The following is a 20,754-nucleotide window of genomic DNA, read 5'->3' as shown; positions in this document are numbered from 1 at the left end:
ATGTGGATCCCTTGAAATTGTGCATTCACTGCCAGGCATTAATGAGATTCATGCCTTGTAAATACCCATGTGAACTGGTCTTTTAATATATCAATACATGTAGATCATACTTCAACGGAATTTCTATGTTTTGCAGTAAAGAATATGATATAATAATTTTTTTTTTTATACTTGTTTGACTTTTGTTTTAGTATACAGTTGAATGGAAGATGTGGTGGAATAACAAATAAGTACAAACAGTGCTGTATTCTTTCATAATTTCAAGATTTTCGTTTCTTTCAACTGCTTGACTAATGTTGTAGCAAATAGCAGAAGAAATACAATGGTTGCATTCCAATAAATCTTTACAGGTTTAAGAGAACTAATATATATCAGGCTATACACCTGAATCACTTTCATCAATTCATTGTTGCTATTATAGATGTGATGCTTCGAGAGCTCCTCGCCAAGAATCATGACACCCTCTAAGGCTTGCATGTACAGCTTCCCATTATTCTCTCTTAGTTATTGGACAATATGAATAGCTGAATCAGGACGGAAGCACCATTAATCTCAACTTGAGGTTTCGATCAAGAAGTCTATTTATGTATTTATTTTATCTTCCTTTTGATATATATATTTTATATATTTGATTTTTATATTTTCTTTATCTGATTTTGGATTATTTATTTATTTATTTATTATCTTTTATCAATATTATATATATATATATATATATTATTATTATTTTTATTATTATTATTTGTATTATTTATTTTTATTATTATTATCATTAGTTTATCTTTTTAAATTTTTTTATTTATATTATCTACATATCATTATTATTATTATTATTATTATTATTATTATTATTTATTATTTTTATTTTTATTTTTATTTTTTATCTTATTATTATTTATATATCTTTTACCTGACTTAATCTATTAATTATTATTTTTTATTATTTATTTATTTATTTATTTTTATTATTATTATTTTTTATCTGATATATATTTTTTTATCTGATTTGATTTGAATTGTTTTATTGTTATTATTATTTTTTATTAATTTAATTTAATTTATTATTATGTTTTATCTAATTGTATTATTATTATTATTATTATTTGATATGATTTGATTATATTTAATTAATATATATTTTTTTATCTAATTTCATTTATTTTATTTTATTTTAATTTGATTTGATTTGACTTATTATTATTATTTATTTATTTATTATTATTATGATTTGATTGATTATTATTATTATTATTATTATTATTATTATTATTATTTTTAATTATTTTTTTATTTTTATTTATTTATTTATTTATTTATTCATCATTTTTTTACTTCGTGATTTGCATTCATGGCTGATCTTGGGATTGAGATTGCCTCGAAATGTGTGTTCTAGGCTGATCTTTAGATTTATGTATTTAGAATCGCCTCGAAATGTGTGCTCTCGGCTGATCTTGAGACTTGACTATTTTAGACTGCCTTGAGATCTGTGCTTTCGGTTAGTCTTGAGATTTGGATATTTTGGATCGCCTCGAGATCGGTGCTCTCGGTTGATCTTGAGATTTGAGTATTTTAGACCGTCTTGAGATCGGTGCTCTCGACTGGTCCTAAGATTTGTGTATTTGAATATTTTTGGATATTTTTGGATCGCCTCGAGATCGGGTCGCTCTCGCTGATCCCCGAGATTTGAGTATTTTTAGACCGCCTTGAGATCGGTGCTCTCGATCGGTCCCTAAGATTTGTGTATTTGAATATTTTGGATATTTTGGATCGCCTCGAGATCGGTGCTCTCGGTTGATCTTGAGATTTGAGTATTTTAGACCGTCTTGAGATCGGTGCTCTCGACTGGTCCTAAGATTTGTGTATTTGAATATTTTTGGATATTTTGGATCGCCTCGAGATCGGGTGCTTCTCACCCGATCCCGAGATTTGAGTATTTTAGACCATCTTGAGATCGCGGTCTCTCGACTCAGTCCCGAGATTTGTGTATTTTTAGACGACCTTGAGATCCTGCGTGCTCTCTACCGCTCTTGAGATTTGAATATTTTGAATATTTTGTGTAAATTAGGAAATACATTTAATTTATTTATTATATTATTATTATTATTATTATTTTTATTTTTATATAAACAATTTTTTTAAGGACTCAGGAAAAGGAGGGGAAGGAAAAGTCTGATCAGTTTAGTGGCAAGGCGCGCAGGGATGGTGATCAGTCCGAGAAGGCTGCGTCTACTTCATGCAAGAATGAGGATGTAAAGCTTTTGTTGCAGTGCACATCACCATTGTCGTGGAGTCAAAACAGTGCTGTTATTCTTGCGGCTGCTGGTGTGCGATGGATTCTGGTGGCCCCTGGTATTCTTATGGTACAAGCCTAAGCAATTTTCTTTTTTTATCTTTGCTGGATTTAGGATTAGGCATCTGGAGTTTGGTAAGTGGAAAACTAAGCTAAGGGCTGTTCAGATGCATTGATCTTGGAATGACATGCTTTATAACATGGGTATTTCATTATAGACATTCTTGTAGCTTTTTCATGATTGAATTGGAATATTCTTGCCATTTTGTTAAAAAAAAATATGAAGGAAGAGTGAAAAAAGTGAAAAAAAATGAAAGGGTGAGTAGAAAAAGAGAAGTCGGAAAAATGATGAAAGGATGAATGAAAAAAAGAGAAGGAGAGGAAAAAATGAAGGAAGAATAAAAAGAGAGAAGAGAAAAAATAAAAATAAAAAGAGGAAAAATGAAAGGGTGAGTGAAAAAGAGAAGAGGGGGAAAAAATGAAAGGGTGAAAAAGAGAAGAAAAGAGAAGGAAAAATTGAATAAAGGGAAAAGAATATATATAAAGGATAGGATAAAAAAAATTGAATGATGATGGATGATTTTATTGGAGCAGAGGTTATCTCCTTTTGAAATTTTCATAAATTTCTCTCATTCCACCTTGAAGTCTTGACTTTCTTGGGGTAACGAGAAATTTTCATAAATTCTCTAATTCCACATTGAAGTCTTGACTTTCTTGGGGTAACGAGAAATTTTCATAAATTTCTCTAACTCCATCTTGAAGTCTTGACTTCTTAGGGTAATGGGAAATTTTCATAAAATATTCTCTAATTCCGCCTTGAAGTCTTGACTTTCTTGGGGCAACGAGAAATTTTCATAAATTCTCTAATTCCACCTTGAGGTCATGACTTTCTTGGGGTAATGAGAAATTTTCATAAAATTCTCTAAATCCACCTTGAGGTTCAGACACTCTTGGGATAAAGAGCAATTTTCATAAAACAAATCTCTATTCAAGCTCACTTTGAGGTCTTTTGACATTCATTGGAGTAAAAAAAAAGAGTGGAATGAAAAGAAGAGTAAAAAAAATTTTCTTGAAGTGAAAGGAAGGGTAAAAGAAAAAAGAGAAAGAAAAATGAAAAGTTCACAAAAAAAAAAAATCTCTCTTCAGCATTCATTAAAAAAGAAAGAAGCGTTGACAAAAAAAAATTTCTTGAAGTCTACTGTGAGGCCTCTTTCGCAAAAAATGAATTAGAGAACTCATCTGGTGACTTAACTAATGGAAATCAAGTTCATAATTATAGCTTGAAATCCATTTTAAAAGCAAAGTCAAAATTGTCAAAGTAATGACCTAGCCATGTTGAGGGTCACAACTTAAAGATCTAATGGTCAAGGCTCAAAAGCATTGTAGAGTCAAGACCTAAATGCATCATGTAAATGACAAATGCAACTTTGAAGTTTTAAGACACAAAAAAGTCAAAGACCCGAGGAGTTTCATAAGTCAAGGAGTCGGAGATTTTCATAGCTTTAAAAAGGCTAATGTCTTCTGACAAAAGAAGCATAAACGACCAAGAGGAACTCATAAATGTAGAGTGGCAGCACGAGAGCTAAGTGATGTGTCAAGATACAAGCTTCACGTAAAAAAGAAAAGAAGCCGAGGGAAATCATATTCACAGAGCTGTAAAAGGGTCTTCCGACATACCTTCGAGAGGAGTCAAGAGCGCGACCAAGCAAAAGTAAAAAGTTCAAGAGCATGATAAAAATGGCTCTCTCTTTAAAAACTCTCTTGTCAAGCTCTCCTAGCAGAATAGCTCTCTTACTTTTTAGATTCTCGCCTATGATTATATGTTCACATGCATCTTTGAAAATTAATAAAAATTGTTATGTTTTACTTAGTTATTTCTCATTCACACTTGTTTCTTAATCGGAGAGTTCCCACGACATCGTCTGGGGTAATTATTAGGGGGCTTGTCCTTAATAGAAGTTATGAATCACGCAATCATCTCTAAATATAAAAATAATTAAAAATTTGATTATGATCCATGCTTTTTAACCTGGTCTAACCCTAATCAAAAGGCTGCAGAAAGAAAAGGAGCCCACGAGATAGTATATAATAAAACTAAAATTTTAAATATTAAAATTATCTTTTAGATATTTTTGAAATAGAAATATATATATAATTTAAATTTTAAATCTTGTATTAAATTAATTGTGTTTTTTATTATTAAAAATATAAGTTATATTATTTTTATCATTATTAATTATTATTATAAACTTTTTAATATTTTTATTATTGACTCTAGTTTAACCTCTGGGCTCGACCCGATTGAACCCATCGACCTGACTCGGATTTGGCGGATCAATGCCCAGCCGGCTCCCGACAACCTTGGTTCGCTGAAGTCATTAGAAGATCGGGAGGAAAGATTGATGAAAGTGATGATGCTCTTGATCAAGCAATGTGGCTTAAGTTCGAGGCAAAAGGAGAAAAGCAGCGATTGTGTTTGTGAAGGGACTAGCGATTTAAAGATCGGGAAACGTTTAAGTTCGAGGCACGAATCGGTTAAGTGGTGCTGATTGTTTTGGAGCCCGACATGTATCATCACTATGACTCATCTAACCCATTTCTTTTTAGTTACTGAGGTTTATCATATGTATATGTGTGTTGTTTTTAGAGTTTTGTTTTGTTTTTGTTTTTGTTTTTCGTTTTTTGAGTTTTTATCTAGTTTTCATTTTGGTTCATGATGTTTGTCGTGAATTATCCTGTCAAATAGAGTTGTTTGTGATCCTTGCCTCCAATAATAACATAGTTCCTTTGAGATTATCTATCTATATAGTGTTTATCAATAATTAGGTAGAATATATTATAAAACATTTAAATTCTCACTGTGTTCAAATCTAATATATTTAGTCATGTTTTGCTATAAAACACAAAATAGTGCCTACAAGTTTGAATATTTCTTCAACGTGTGCACATTTATACTTGTTCATTTTGAATCCACAAATAGTGTCCACAAGTATAAATTGTATAAATATCTTCTTTCAACATCGAGATAGCTAGGAACTGGACTAAATAATTAATCACATTTGTCCCATGATATCATACCGGCCACCAAACAGCTCCACTATTTTTGGACACATTTGTCTTCCTAATTATAAACCATGCATGTGAGAAGTCAGGAACATATGCATGGACATATCACACAAAGTGCTATAGCCTTTGGCATTACATCCACAAAAACAAGCTCCCATATTTCTACACGTGAGTGCATGTGTGCCCTCCTCAATACTATAAATATAGCCCATGACATGCAACAATTAGAACATAGAAACAACCTTGTAAACTCAACCTTAATCCAGCACCCATGTTCATGAATATACTTTAAAGCTCAAACAAGCTTACAAGTTAAACTCCTCCTGGACCACGGGGCCCTACCAACAATAGTAACCTCATCACCAACCAGTTTCCAGCCACATCAAACCCCTTTGTCGTCTGAGACATGCCAGCCATGCACCTCCGGTCAACTAACCAAGACCATTAATGTTCTCCGCAAGACACACTAAAGAAGTCCTTAAAACCAAACCTCATCTCTCACTTAAACCTCCTGAGCAAACCTAGGAAGATGTCTCGGAGGCCTAAATTACTTTCCCCACCCCATGTCGAACTCAAGCAAGAAGGTTATGACTCTCACATCTCAACTCTTCCAAAGCCCAAACCCCTATCAAGAGAGGAAGAGATTCAAACCCGCTACAAAGGCATCAATGCCTCACCCTTGCAATAACCAGGCCTGGTGAATCTGAGATATGCTCCTTTGTCCTTGAATAACACCACATGAGCTGCCATAGTAAGAGCTCGATAAGACGGGAGTGGAGAAGTTCCAAGAGCTGAATGGACTAGTCCCCAATGGACACCACATTAGAGTCTTTCCAATCCATAGTGATTGTCACTGGTTTACACATGGTAAGTCAGTGCTCCAAGAAGATCATGACTCTCTATAGTTATCACGCCCACACAATCAAGATTTAAATGACAAACGCTGTTTTTGAAAACACCCCTCTCACTCCTTGATGAACCCCACCACTGAAAGTATCAAAAGCCTGGGATCACAAATTACAGATCACTACTAGTTTGCCTCACTAGATCCAGAAATAAAAAAAAAATTTATATATATTCAAGCTGATCCCAGATATGATAATGCATGATCTTAGCATGATTTATTCATTGCCGACCTGGGATTAGAATGGGAAGACAGAACCAATGAAGAAACCCTGAAGAAAAGAAAATGAATAAGAACATAGCAGGAACCAAAAAGAAAAGAGGAGGAGCCACCAACTAAAGAGATCTGATTGCACCTCCCAGCCTCCCAAGACCAGAGAAGAAAACAGAGAGACCAGAGAAGTGGAAGATGCAGAGGTTCATTTGAGGTTTGATTATAACGGACACAATCAGCTGTTACTTGAAGAGAGGAGGCCCAGGAGGGCCAGGAGGATCAGCCAGCACTTTAGATGATCTGGGAGGCATGGAGATGAGTCCCGGAAATAGTCCCAAAACAGCACTTGCACAACATCCCTGTCAAGGGCCAAACCATATATATTAGCTAGTTTGAATAAAATAAAAAATAAAAGCAATGGATGTCCAACTGATAATATGATCTTAAATAATAACTTGAAAAATATATTAATTAATAAATCATAGGAAAAATTAGTTTTATATTTATTTTACCTTTAAATATATAGTTATTAATCTACATATTTTGTATACATGAATAGATAATGTACTATTAAAATCACCACATTAATTTTAGTCAGTAACATATATAAGAATAAACCGATGAACCGAAATAGAGTGGCAAAAACCATTGATCTACGCATTCTTCTTATGAAAGTAGAAATAAAAATAGCATACATAACCCTTATTAATTGATTTAAAACACACAACAAAGTTAAACATCTTAATGGTTAAATAACACAGATTAATACACATGCTATCCCAACAATCAAAACTCATTAATAAACAAATTCACCTTTATAATACAGAAGAATCCACACATTCATTTACCCTCTTTCATCATTTCACCATACAAACTTAAATAATACAAATTAACACACATAAAATATATATATATATATATATATAACAAAAATATTTAATAATTTAATAAAATAATTAGATTAAAATTTTTAAATAAGTTTATTTACTATTTTATACATTCTCATAAAAATCTCAATAAATAGCACAGCATTAATTTTCTAAAATGGCATAATATTCTTCCTGCCATAATATATATCCAATTGACGTGAAGGAAACAAGAATCGACTAATTTAAATTAAATTACATTACTTTTAAAATTCATATACTAATTAAAACTTATAATCAATAATAAAATTTGAACTTGGATGACATTAGAGCTAAAATAAAATTTTGGATGATTTTAAAATTTGGATAAACACAAAATTGAAACGTATGCCAGCCACCTAATAATAACAAGTTGAAGGAAAACCAGGTGAAGCTAATTTAACGCTACCGGACGCTGGTTGAGTATTAAACTTATCGTTGGAGCCATTGAAAATTGATCAATATGGAACCTTCTAAAGGGAATTGTGGACCAGATGATGAATTTGAATTTAGATGTGCAGTGATCATGAATTTAATTCATGTAAAATTTGAATTTAGAAATAGAATTGTTAATATAATATTTTTAAAAATAAATGGAAAGAAATTCAAAATAGTGAGGCATTTAGGAAATTTTGGAAGAAAGTGAGCAGCATACCGAATAAGTTCTCTATTATTTTCTCGAATTGCAGTCATGACAAACACTCAGCATTTATCTTCAAAAACTAATTTCAAATGATGCAATAAATCATATTTCTTTAAAAACCCACACCCATGATCCTGAACCGAAACCGAACCTGGTTTAAGAACAAACCAAAGCACATATTTAAAACCAAACCAACTCGAACACCCACTACCCTCGGTCTCTCGATTTCGCGGCCGCCGCCGCTTGCGCGCTTTCAGGCGTCGGATGCGCCCGTTATCGCATCCAGCGCGACGCTCTCGAGATCGCCGAGAACGCAAGGTATGTAGCGAGGCCCTCGCCGTCGACGGGCGCTGTGAGCGATGCCAGCCGCCATCCCGGAAGGCGGCGTGCCTCGCACTATCAGGACGTCGGCAGCGCGTGCACGGCCATCGAGATCCGATTGATGGGTCTCTTGGGCTTTCCTTGGCGTCGATATATGAGAGGAGCTTGGGGTCGGCGTCGAAGTGGTTTTGGATACCTTCAGGTGTTGCCGGAGCGAGGAGGGTGCCCTTGAGTGTGGAGCTTGGAGGAGGCGATGGAGTTTGCTCAAGCGGGGACCGAGGCTTCTAGCAAGGTGAGATTGATGCTTTGTTTGTTTTCATTTTTATTCGACGAATTTGTTTACCAATTCTGATGATAGTACGGATGATGTTTGGTAATTTTTATGCAAAAGTGCTTGGATTTTTATTTGCTTTTGGATTTGGAAGGCAATGCGATTTTGCTTTAGGAGTATGTTCTAAGTTGTAGGTTTATTAGTGTCACTATTTTGAACTATATTGTTTCTAAAAGTTTGATGATTTGGATGTTTTGTTAGAAAAGCATTGCAAGATCGTCTTAAGATCAAACCTTGTTTTAGGTATCACTTTGCTTGGCAACTTGGATGAGGTCTTATTTTAGAGTTGTGACAGGTTCATTTGCTTGTTTTTAACAATAATGTAGCTTGGTGGAATGGAGACAATGGTTGTTATCTGAGTTTTTGAAAAAGTTAGGCTTTTAGGTAATAGGGCAAAAATCAATCCTGGTTTGATGGATAACATATCCTTTTGTTTACTTATTAATAGGTAAAAACTAAAGGAACCTAAAATGATTAGGTTGGGGCTTTGTTATTTTTGTTAGTGATGTTGAATCTTTTGGTATCAGAAGGGTTTTGGGAATTTCTGAAGTGATTGATGGGGAGCAATAGAATCCTTGTGTGGGATCTGTAGACTGCATAGTACATCATCTTTGTTATGTTCACTAAATTGATGAAAATATTAAACAATAGAACCACGTTGAGGTTCCCTATGAGATGGAGTTTATACAATCTTTGAGTACAGAGTGTTGAAGTCAAAGATGGTGAATCTTCTGGGCTTCTTGGGGGCTTGTACAACTACATTGGCAGCATATTCTTTGTAATGGCTTTTTATCTACTAGAATGAAATAGTAAAGCTGTTCTGTTTGATGCATTCAAATGCATTTCAAGTTATTTCTCAGTTAATACGAGTCATGTACTCTTGTTACTGCATCGGTCCATGTGGGCAGACCTTCAAGCACAGAATTTTTGAGTACTTTGAATTTTTCTACATAACTATATACGTATTCAACTCATATTAACTTGACAGTACATGTTAATTTTCTTCTTTTCATCTTTGAGGTTCACTATTAGTGTTCTAATCTGGGGTCTCTGTTATTGCATGCGCTTGGTGCAAATCTAGGCAGACTGTGCAAGAAGACCAAGCTGTTATATATGAAGACTGGAAAGAATATATTGAGCCCCTTATTCATTCTGGACCTTTGGAACTTGATCCAAAGTTTTTTGGTGTTGATCAGTACTTCTCTGCCAAGTCTTTAGTGGCATCTCGTTCCTTTCAAATAGATGATTATCATGGCTATGGAATGGTGCCTTTAGCTGATCTGTAAGTAGCTTCCTATTTTCGATAACAAGTAACTTTTTGTTTTAATATTGGTAGATTATATGAACTTCCTGACTTAAAAATTTTTGTAGAAAGGTTCTTTTTGGGCTGGTCGAGGGGCTTTTGCATGTGTTCATATTCTTACACTAAAGATTTTGTATCACAAATACACAATTCATTCTCAATCTTCAATATATATAAATCTGTATTTGATGCAGCTTCAATCACAAGACAGGAGCAGAGAATGTTCATTTTACCTCTGAATCTTTACCTTCTGATTCAGATGAGGAAGATGATGCAGTCGTCACTGATACATCTGGCTATGATCAATCACTGAATGCTGATTTAAATAATAACTCTGCAGGTTATAATGTAAAAAAATCACCATTTCTCGAGTGGGCTTTGGCTGTTCTTTTCTGGTAAAGTTTACATACTAAGGGCTTTCTTTCTTCTGATTCAGGTGATACTCCTGTAGCTCAACAAGGTTATAATCATGACCCTGCCTCTCGAGAGCATTCAGATGGTGACCCCGATACTCTAGAAATGATTATTGTCAGGGATGTTGAAGCAGGCACTGAGGTCAGGCTTTAAAAACTTGTTAAATGAATTTACTTGGTTATTAATAGATCATGGATGTTGTTTAACTGTTTAAATTGTCATTTTGACTTGTAAGTTGTGTCTGAGATTCTGAGCGTTGTTAGTGTTTGAAGAACTAATAAAAGTTTCATGAAATATTTAGACTTAAACTCTCTACTGAAATCCCAACAATCCTTAACCCATTCATGTAGATTGTTTAAAGTTGATATCCGGCAGTAAAAGTTCAGGTTCTTGACCTCTGACCTGCTTTGTTATTTAAGTTTTATTTCACTATACATGGGCTCTCCATAAGCTCAGTTGCATGGACAAAGCTATTAGTACTTCGACTTTAGGAGTAAACTGCTTCCGTTGTCATTCAGAGCAAAAGTGCACCTATTAAATCCGTTAATGATTCTGAGCGACGGTCTAATCTTGGATGATTGTCCTGCTTTGCTGCCATTGTCATTGTCATTGTAAATCATATATTATCCTTTAACTGGAAATAATCTGTGAAATATTTGACTAAATAAGAGATGTGGTAGCAATTAGTTAATTCAACAATGCTGTCTGTTAGACATTGTGATTGTTCATTATTAAAGTTTTGAAATCTCTGTTTTTCTGACATTTTTCTCCTAAGAGATCCCCACGTAAACTTTTTTTTTCCTTTGTACGTAAAATTTTATATGAAATGGAATGCTTCAGTCATGATTCTGCTGCTGTGTCTGCTTTCTTCCAATTCCTTGAAAGCCGGTGAAGTTGTATATGTGTAGGTTATCTTCCTGTTCTGCTATTCACCATGTTACTCCTTTCTCAGGTTTTCAACACTTATGGCTTAATGGGCAATGCTGCTTTGCTTCATAGATACGGATTCACAGAACCCGACAACCCCTTTGACATAGTCAACATTGATCTAAGTTTGGTATTGGAATGGAGTTCATCCACATTCTCAAATCGTCACAGTAGAATGAGATTGTCATTGTGGAGAAAACTAAAGTTCTCACCTTGCGCAAGCCAGGACTCTGAGTACTTTGAAGTTTCATATGATGGGGAACCGCAAATCGAACTCATAGTTCTTCTCTACATCATTATTTTACCAGATGATACATACGAGAAGCTAAGTTATTTGATTGATTCTTTTAAAGATGGCGATGAAATTTCAAAGATCACCAAGTTGACCCAGATCACGACAAGCGAGTGCAGTAAAAAATCAGATGAAGTTAAAGAGTTATTATTAAACAGGAGTGTTTGCATTGCGCTCTTGTCCCTTGCCGATAGAAGGGAAAGTCTCTACGGTTCAAATTCTGTGGAGGACGACTTGAACAAGCTTAAAACATGCTGTTCTCTAAATGAAAGAAAATTCTATCATTCTCTGACGTTGCGCGTTAGTGAAAGAACTATACTTGCAAAGCTAAGAGCTTATGCTTCCAGATCTTTGAAAAGTATGAAGAGGAAACGTTGATGCTGCTAAAACTTGGTGAAGAAATGGATCAAACTTGTGCTTCCCATTTTATTGGAATTCTTTTGCTGAATGCCAAACTGCTACGCTAACTGTATGCCCATTCTCTCTTCTTGGTACTTTTAATGGCTTCATTTTGATGTACTTCTTTTCATTGTTTTCATAGTTTCAAACTTTCAATGGATAGCACACGGTTTGCATGATATTTGAATTACTGCATTCATTGTAGCTAGACATAGTTTGACCTTTCTACGGTTTGACTTTTCTGCATCGTTCTAGGTGGTCAACGATGCTTCCTTTGTAGATCATTAGCTGTCATTCTGACGAAAGACTCAATACTTGTTTTTTGTTTTAATTTTTAATGAGGAATGAAGCATCAAATTATGATTTCCACTTGGAGGAGTTAAAGTAACTGATATATATACATATTGATAAATGACAAATGTGAACAAACCATGTGTCAGAGATGGGCATACGTGAGAAGCTAATCTTTATAATATCTGTGCCCTCTGCTTGTTCAAACCAAAATTTGAATCTGTTTTCCCACTGAGATGCACACCAAATAAGTCAAAATATTCCAAAATCTAAACAACAAATTGGTGAAGACAACTACTTTCTTATTCATGAGTTGGTGTTAAATTTGTGAAATGAAGTTTACAGTATTATTAAGTAGAGCAATGCTATTCATCACTGATAGTTTGCACAAAAAATCACACGAATAATAATCTCAGAACTAGGATTATTAACTCCAGAGTTGGGAATGTTAATCCTAGTTCTAGAGTTAGCATTTGTGTTGAATAGCATTTCTCTATTAAGTATAGTTTTCATTCTTATTGATTATTTAGAGTTCAGACAACGATTTGACTGCTTACCAAACCAAAAAAAAAAATGCAAGAGTTAATTGATATTTTCTTACTTACTTTTATCAATTTATGATTTTTAAGGATGCCCCCATATTTAATTAATAAAAAAAGGGACAAGGAAAAAAATGTATAAAAAATTATGAAATGTTTGGATTGGCTTTTGGAAAATCCAGAAGTGTTTTTTTTATAAGTTAAGCACTTCTAAGTTTCAAAAATGTTGTTTGTATTTTTTCTAAAAAGCGAGTGAGAAAAAGGTGACAATTTTTTTTTAATCGTAGTCAGAACATGAAAAAAATTATTTTTTTAGTTTTTAGACTTATTTTTTTAGTTTCGATCTAAAGCGTAAAAATCTAGTGAAGAATCGACTTTTTCAGAAACACTTTTACTAAAACTAAAAAACACTTTTTTTGATAAGTCACGTCCAAAACAAGGTCATAAGTGCGCATATTTATTTACTTTTCATTAATCTAATGCTAAATAAGTAAAATGAATAAAATGATGCAAAAATATTTTATTTCAAAATAATATTTAATATTCAATTAAAAGGTCTTTTTTTTTTACCATTATATTTATTTGAACAATTGAATCTTTTACTTTAATTTTTCAATTTCAATATGATTTGTTAATATAATATTTTTTATATTGAAAACTGTAAAGATGAACCACCGACCCTTCCAGGAGAAAAGTTGTTGTTCTATGACGTCATCATGGACGTCATTGCCACGTCAGCACACTACTATATAAAGCAAGCGAAACGAAACCAACTCTTCATTAAAAAAAAAAAATCGAATTTTTGAGCTCTAGAAGCTGGTAATGGCGGCAAAGATGGATGCTTTCTTTGTTTCTCATGGCTCTCCGATGCTCTCCATTGACGAGAGCGTCCCAGCAAGGGGCTTCTTCAAGCTGTGGAGATCCCAGGTCCTGCAGACCATCCCCAGGGCCATTCTCGTCGTCTCCGCCCATTGGGAGACCTCTGTTCCCACTGTAAATGTGATCTCTGGCACCAATGATACCATCTATGATTTCTATGGCTTCCCCAAGTGCATGTACAAGGTCCTCCTCCTTCTCTATCTTTTTGTTTGTTTTAGGTTTGAGAATTTGATTGATTAGGGTTTCTCCTTTTCATTTTTTTAACTTTTGTGTTGGTTTTGATTGTTGTATTTTTTTGAAGTTTGTTTTTGTTTTTCAGTTATGTTGGAATTCCTCTGTTAGCAAAACTTGTTCCTTTAGCTCTCCTCTTCTTTTGCTTTTGATTGTATGTTTTTGAAGTTTAGATTGTTCTGTTAAAAGACAAGGAACTTGTTCCTTCTTGTTTCTTTTATCTTAAGATTTTGACTCAAAATTTTGTGATCAGGTTATTAACTTTTTTGAGAAAAAATCACTCAATTGTATTTACTCTGTTGGATTAATTTCTTTTCTGATGAACTGGACTCAAATTTTTGTATGTTTTTTTCTTTGAATCATCCCATTTGTATTTGATAAAGGTGTATTCAATTCATTTGCTTCTTTCCAAAGGAAATCAGATTATGAAATCATCATGTTGCTTCTTTTCCATGCTAAATCACACCTCACATGCTTCATTTGGAATTCTTTTGATGGTTTGGTGATTTGGTTGGCCTTCACTATTGATTAATTTCTTCAAATTTCATCATCTCTATTTATAGGAAATTGAAAGAAAGCTCACAAACTGCATCAAACACTAATATATATATATATATATATATCTGTGTGTGGTTTGGTGATGTTGGTTGGGCTTTCACAATTGAAATATTTCTTCAAATTTAATTAACCACATTCCAAACTATTTTCTCCTTTGTAGGAAATCAAGAACTCACAAACTACATCTAGCACTAACATATGTATATCTGTGTGTTCTTTCAAAAGAAACTGAATAATTTGAATATTGTGGCAGCTCAAGTATCCTGCACCAGGTGCACCAGAACTGGCCAAGAAAGTGAAAGATCTGCTACAAGAAGCAGGCTTTGGTCCAGTGAAAGAAGACAAAACACGGGGGCTCGACCACGGCGCATGGGTTCCCTTAATGTTCATGTATCCTGAAGCTAACATTCCAGTTTGCCAACTCTCTGTTCAAACAAAGAAGGATGGCACATACCATTACAACATGGGAAAGGCCTTAGCTCCTCTAAGGGATGAAGGTGTTCTTGTTCTTGGTTCAGGGAGTGCCACCCATAACTTAAGAGCCTTAGGTCCTGATGATGCTCCTATTCCAAATTGGGCATTGGAGTTTGATTCTTGGCTCACTCAGTCACTCATTAATGGGAGGTAAAATGTATTAAGAATACAGAAATTAAACAATAGCTCTGGTAGTATATAAAGTAATGACATAATATGTGTATATATATTTGACAGATATGAAGATGTGAATCGATTCGAGGTTAAGGGACCGAATGCGAAGATGGCGCATCCGTGGCCGGATCATTTCTACCCTTTGCATGTAGCTCTCGGGGCGGCCGGGGGCTCGGCGAAAGCGGAGTTGATCCACAGTAGTTGGACTAACATCAGTATCTCTTATTCTTCTTATAGGTTTACATCTGCTGAGTGATGTTTACCTGATTTGCCTGCTGTATGTAACGTAGTGTTTCTGTGAAATGTTCTTGTTTTTAAGCCTTGTGTGATTCTGAAGTTCTGAGGAACGTCCATAGTTTAATGTCTTCATTACATTACATGGGATGGTTATTTATTAATAAATTCAAAATATTTATTTTTTTTTGAAAAAGTGGATAAACCACAATTTATTAAAAAGAAAAACACAACAGGGCCTGACAAGGAAGTTTACAAGAACAGAAAGCAACACAGCCAGAGAGGCCGATCAGTACCAAAGAACAACACACAGACCGAAAACCAGATCTACTAGATGTGGAAAGGAACAGAAAGATAAAAACGCAACCTAGCGGGGAAGAAACCACTAGGAACTACCCAAGGTGATCAAGGGTTGCTAGACTCTCCCCTCCTGGGCTCAGCAAACTCCAGGCTCCTCTTGACTGAATGCGAAGCCTCCTCAAGCCTTTGTCTTTTCTGCTCAGGAACTGCGGAAACCCAAACCATAAACAAATGAGAAACTTTAATAATCACAGATAAACAATCATCAAAACAATCATCAAAGATTCTCCTGTTACGCTCAAGCCAAACATTCCAAATTAAGGCCCTAGACAAGATATCCCAGGTTTCCTTGTTCCCCCCACTGAGCTTCTTCCTCCAATGACCCAACAAATCTGAGAGAGACGAAGGAAGGTCTACTAAGGCAAAGGTCTGCCTAAAGTGTTCCCAGATTTGGATAGTAAACGGGCAGTGAATGAACAGATGCTCATTCGATTCAATGTCCTTTAGGCAAAGCAAGCAAGTAGCAGTTGGAAGCTTATTGCATTTTCTTTTCGCGAGATTTTTGAGAGTAAGAATTTTGTTGTCCCAAGTTAGCCAAGTGAAAGCTTTGACCTTCCTCGGGCAATAACCCTTCCAAATAATTTTGGAGTTCGAGCATCTAACACCTCCATCGATTAAGAACGAATAGAAGGATTTGACCGAGAAAATACTATTGGTAGTACAATTCCAGCATTTAAGGTCATTGGAATTTCCACTGAGCATGTTTAAAAGATTATCAATGTGGGGATCAAACTCCCATAGCAAATTCTGGAAACTAGGAGCTAAGGCATTCACAGTCCCGTACGGTGCTAATGATACATCAAAGGCTTCTGGCCATAAGTCTTTGGGTGCACGGCCTTCCAACCATCCATCAAACCAAAAGAGAGTGGATTTTCCATCATTAATAATATGTTTAATGCATTTCCTAAAAAGTGGAAGGCAATTTAATATACCACCCCAGAAGAAAGACTTAGATTTAAAATGTGGATGGAAGAGATTCCAGTGTTGGTGATGCTGGTAATATGTGTACTTTGTCACATTAGCACCACACCAATTTGAGTTGGAGATTATTTTCCACCACCATTTTACCCGATGAAGGCAAGGTTGAAATCCGCAATACTAAGCACACCCTGACCTCCTAACTTCGCGAGGTCTACAAATTCGTTTCCAACTTACCAATCTACACCTGGCTTTGTCAATATCAGGTCCTTTCCAAAGGAAGTCACGGCGGATTTGTTCGATAGCTTTGACTACCCAAGAAGGGAGTTTGTAAATAGACATCCAATAAGTGGGTATGGAGGTAAGCACGGAGTTTAACAAAGTAAGTCTGCCTCCAAGAGAAAGCATCCTAGAGTTCCACGAAAACAATCTTGAACGAATCTTAGAGATGAGGGAATCCCAAGCTTGGCAATTAGGGCGCCTACCTGAGATAGGGATACCCAAATATTTCAGTGGAAGAAGTCCTGCAGAGCAGTTTAAGGTGCTCGAGAGAGACAAATCCGGAAGAAGTCCAACTTTGGTTAATGTTGTTGACTTGTTGGTGATGTTACAATCTGTTTAATTAATTAATTATATTTAATGTTGAGGTGGTTAATGAAAATTTTGGATAGAATAAACTTTTTTTAATGTATTTTTTTGTACCATAATTAGTTAACTGTCACATCAATATTTTAAGAGATATGCTATTTAAATTATTGATCGGTTTAGCCAATGATGATGTGAAACATAAAAAAAAATTAAGACCTTTTACAACTGTTAATATGTCAATGGAAAATCTAATTACAAGCAATATATATATATATATATATATATACTTTTTTAAATATGGAAATGTCCCAATAAGTTATTTTTCACATGATTACTTATAAAAAGACACGTCTCAATATATTTATTTATTTTCTATTTTTTAAATTCAAAAAACAAAATGAATATTTTAAAAAAGTGGAAATTGCCAAAAACACCTTGTAAGTTTGCAATATTACCAAAAAAACACCCGTTAGTTTTTGCACTCCTCAAAAAAACCCCTTCCTTTTGAATCTGATGATTTTTTTAAACCCCCGAACATCTAATAGTGATTGATAGAGTTAATTTGGAATTTTTTTGGACTGAAATTGTCCCTTGCGTGGGAAGTTATGGCAAGTGTGCGAGGGGTTTGACTATAATGCCCTTGGAGTCTGATGAGTTTCTATTTGAAAATGAAAGACTTATTTAAAAATATGAGGTATGAGGTTACATTTTAAAAAAATGAGTTTCTGTTTAAAAAAATGAGTTTTCTATTTAAAAAAATGAGTTTTTTTGTTTAAAAAAATTGAGTTTTTCGTTTAAGAAATGAGTTTTTCGTTTAAGAAAAGAGGTTTTACGTTTAAAAAAATGAGGTCTCTGTTTAAGAAATGAGTTTTTCATTTAAGAAATGAGGGTTTTTGTTTAAAAAAATGAGGTCTACATTTTAAGAAATGAGTTTTTTTGTGGTGTATTTATCACCCCCAAAATCTCTTTTATTGCGATTGGGACTTTGGGCGAGTGAGACAAAGCATGCGGCTCACAATCACGATCACGTTGCATGAAAAAAATGGGATTTCATGTTCGAGAGAAAAAGGTGCGACCTTTCGATGCCTTCAGCTCGACGACGAGGAGCATGCGGTCTTCCCAGGGTCGGCGGCGAAGAAGATGAAAGAGATGAGGTCGACGGCGGGGAAGGCGATGAAAGGCGAAGGCGAAGCGGCGAGATCGAACCCTCGTCGGCGCCGCTTCCTCCCTCCGTTCCTGTCGCTGAGCTTAGGCGCCCATGGATCGAAACCCGGGAATGATCCCTAACCCTAACCCTATTGCTATCCATGTTCGCGGTCTCCGCGATCGAGAATGGTTCGATTCGAGTTCGGCCCGTCTTATCCGAAGCGTCGCCACGAAGACCTCACCACTCCGAGCCGTAGGAGCGTCGCCAGACCGGGATCGCCAGCGCCGATAAAGATTTCTCCTTTAAGACCCCACGTGAGGCGAGGCCAGCCGAGATCGCTCGCGGATCCGGAGCTCGGCACTCAGCGTTCGGCGAGATCGTGACGATGAGATACTCGATGTCCCTACTCGATGAGGGTCTCTGTTTAAAAAAATAAGCTCTCTGTTTAAGAAATGAGTTCTCCGTTTAAGAAATGAGTTCTCTGTTTATATGCTTGTTTGTCTTTGTTTAACTATCGATGTTTACATTTTAATATATTGCGTTTACGTTTAAAAAAAGTGCTTAAATATCGTTGTTTCTATTTAAATATGTCGAGTGCAACCTTTCGATGCCTTCAGCTCGATGACGAGGAGCATCGCGGTCTTCCCAGGGTCGGCGGCGAAGAAGATGAAAAGAGATGAGGTCGACGACGGGGAAGGCGATGAAGATGAAGGCGAAGGCGGCGAGATCGAACCCTCGTCGGCACCGCTTCCTCCCTCCGTTCCAGTCGCGAGCTTAGGCGCCCATGGATCGAACCCGGAATGATCCCTAACCCTAACCCTATTGCTATCCATGTTGCGGTCTCCGCGATCGAGAATGGTTCCGATTCGAGTTCGAGCCCGTCTTATCAGGCGTCGCCACGAAGACCTCACCACTCCGAGCCCGCAGGGAGCGTCGCCAGCCGGGATCGCCAGCGCCTGATAAAGATTTCTCCTTTAAGACCCCACGCGAGCATGCCACGCCGAGATCGCTCGCCCGGGATCCGGAGCTCGGCACTCAGCGTTCGCGCGAGATCGGTGACGATGAGATACTCGATGTCCCTACTCGATGAGGGTTTTCGTTTAAAAAAATGAGGTCTTTGTTTAAAAAAATAAGCTCTCTGTTTAAGAAATGAGTTCTCCGTTTATATGCTTGTTTGTCTTTGTTTAACTATCGATGTTTACATTTTAATATATTGCGTTTACGTTTAAAAAAAGTGCTTAAATATCGTTGTTTCTATTTAAATATGTACAGTGGCCAAGATTAATTGGTTTTTATATCCGGGGATTAATTTATCATGTAAATATTTGTTTTTTCGTTTAAATATTAATGTTTTTTTGTTTAAAAAAATGAGTTTTATGTTTAAAAAAATGAGGTTTACATTTTAAGAAATGAGTTTTTCGTTTAAGAAATGAGGGTTTTCGTTTAAGAAATGAACTCTCGTTTAAGAAATGAGTTCTATGTTTAAAAAAATGAGTCTCTGTTTAAGAAATGAGTACGTGCAAAAGGAATGCAAAAAGAATGAAAAAAATGTATCTGAGGTTTAAGAGCGATGATGGAATTTCATAATGCAGGGGTAAAAAGGAGTGAAACGATAAAGGAAGGGTTATGCGAGTGTATGCAAAAACTCACGAAATTTTTTGGGGAAGTTTTGAAATTATCGAGGGGTAAACAGTAATTTTCCCTTTAAAAAATTAAGGATGAATTCCAAAGTCTAACATGAATTTCACTTATTTTCTTATTAAAATTATTTGGTCGCCCTTTTCAGCTTTGGTCAATGTCGTAAGCACCACAATTACTCTAAAGAAGGTTTGAACTGTCTAAGGTGCTAATACTTCTTTATATTTAAATAATTTAAATAACCTTATTTTTCATAAAATTTACTAGTGAATTTAGATTATGTTTTCTCCAACGTATTCACATTATTCATTTATTATTCATTGATATGTAAAATTAATCAAATACTCATTATATGAATAAATACAGTATCAAATCTCAAAAAATTAAATTAGAGAAAGTTTTTCCAATAATTAAAAGAAGTCTTAATTACACAGATTCCTGAACAAATGTTATTGAAGGAGCTAATATTTCTCTGAGCGAATCAAGTCTGTTGTTGATTGATAGTGATGTTGACTTTTTTGTTTTTCATATTCTATCAGTATCATATCCTCTACTTCTGGTGTAGTATAAATCTATTACTGACTATTAGTGATGTTGATTTTTTTTTATTTTTTTCTTTAATTTTGATATTTTATCAGTATTCTCTATTTTTGGTGGGCTCGTAGTTTTATTAATACGGATTTACTATTTATTGTTGTTGGGTGAGTCATTTTGT

General features: G+C 35.2%; 2 protein-coding genes across 2 annotated transcripts; both read left to right on the top strand.

Annotated features, from left to right (window-relative positions):
- The first annotated feature begins 8,285 nt into the window (after positions 1-8,285).
- Positions 8,286-12,138, top strand: LOC120257223 (N-lysine methyltransferase setd6-like). Its single transcript, XM_039264784.1, has 8 exons — positions 8,286-8,600; positions 8,850-8,945; positions 9,377-9,451; positions 9,534-9,604; positions 9,755-9,955; positions 10,171-10,316; positions 10,413-10,531; positions 11,343-12,138. The coding sequence occupies exons 1-8, from the start codon at positions 8,286-8,288 to the stop codon at positions 11,985-11,987; spliced, it is 1,668 nt and encodes a 555-aa protein (XP_039120718.1). The 3' UTR covers positions 11,988-12,138.
- Positions 12,139-13,623: 1,485 nt separating this feature from the next.
- LOC120257219 (extradiol ring-cleavage dioxygenase-like) lies at positions 13,624-15,528 on the top strand. Its single transcript, XM_039264783.1, has 3 exons — positions 13,624-13,900; positions 14,760-15,130; positions 15,218-15,528. The coding sequence occupies exons 1-3, from the start codon at positions 13,661-13,663 to the stop codon at positions 15,408-15,410; spliced, it is 804 nt and encodes a 267-aa protein (XP_039120717.1). The 5' UTR covers positions 13,624-13,660; the 3' UTR covers positions 15,411-15,528.
- The last annotated feature ends 5,226 nt before the right edge of the window (positions 15,529-20,754 follow it).

Source organism: Dioscorea cayenensis, unplaced genomic scaffold (genome assembly GCF_009730915.1).
Source record: "Dioscorea cayenensis subsp. rotundata cultivar TDr96_F1 unplaced genomic scaffold, TDr96_F1_v2_PseudoChromosome.rev07_lg8_w22 25.fasta BLBR01001953.1, whole genome shotgun sequence".
NCBI lineage: Eukaryota > Viridiplantae > Streptophyta > Magnoliopsida > Dioscoreales > Dioscoreaceae > Dioscorea > Dioscorea cayenensis.
This window is presented reverse-complemented; position numbering and strand designations above follow the sequence as displayed.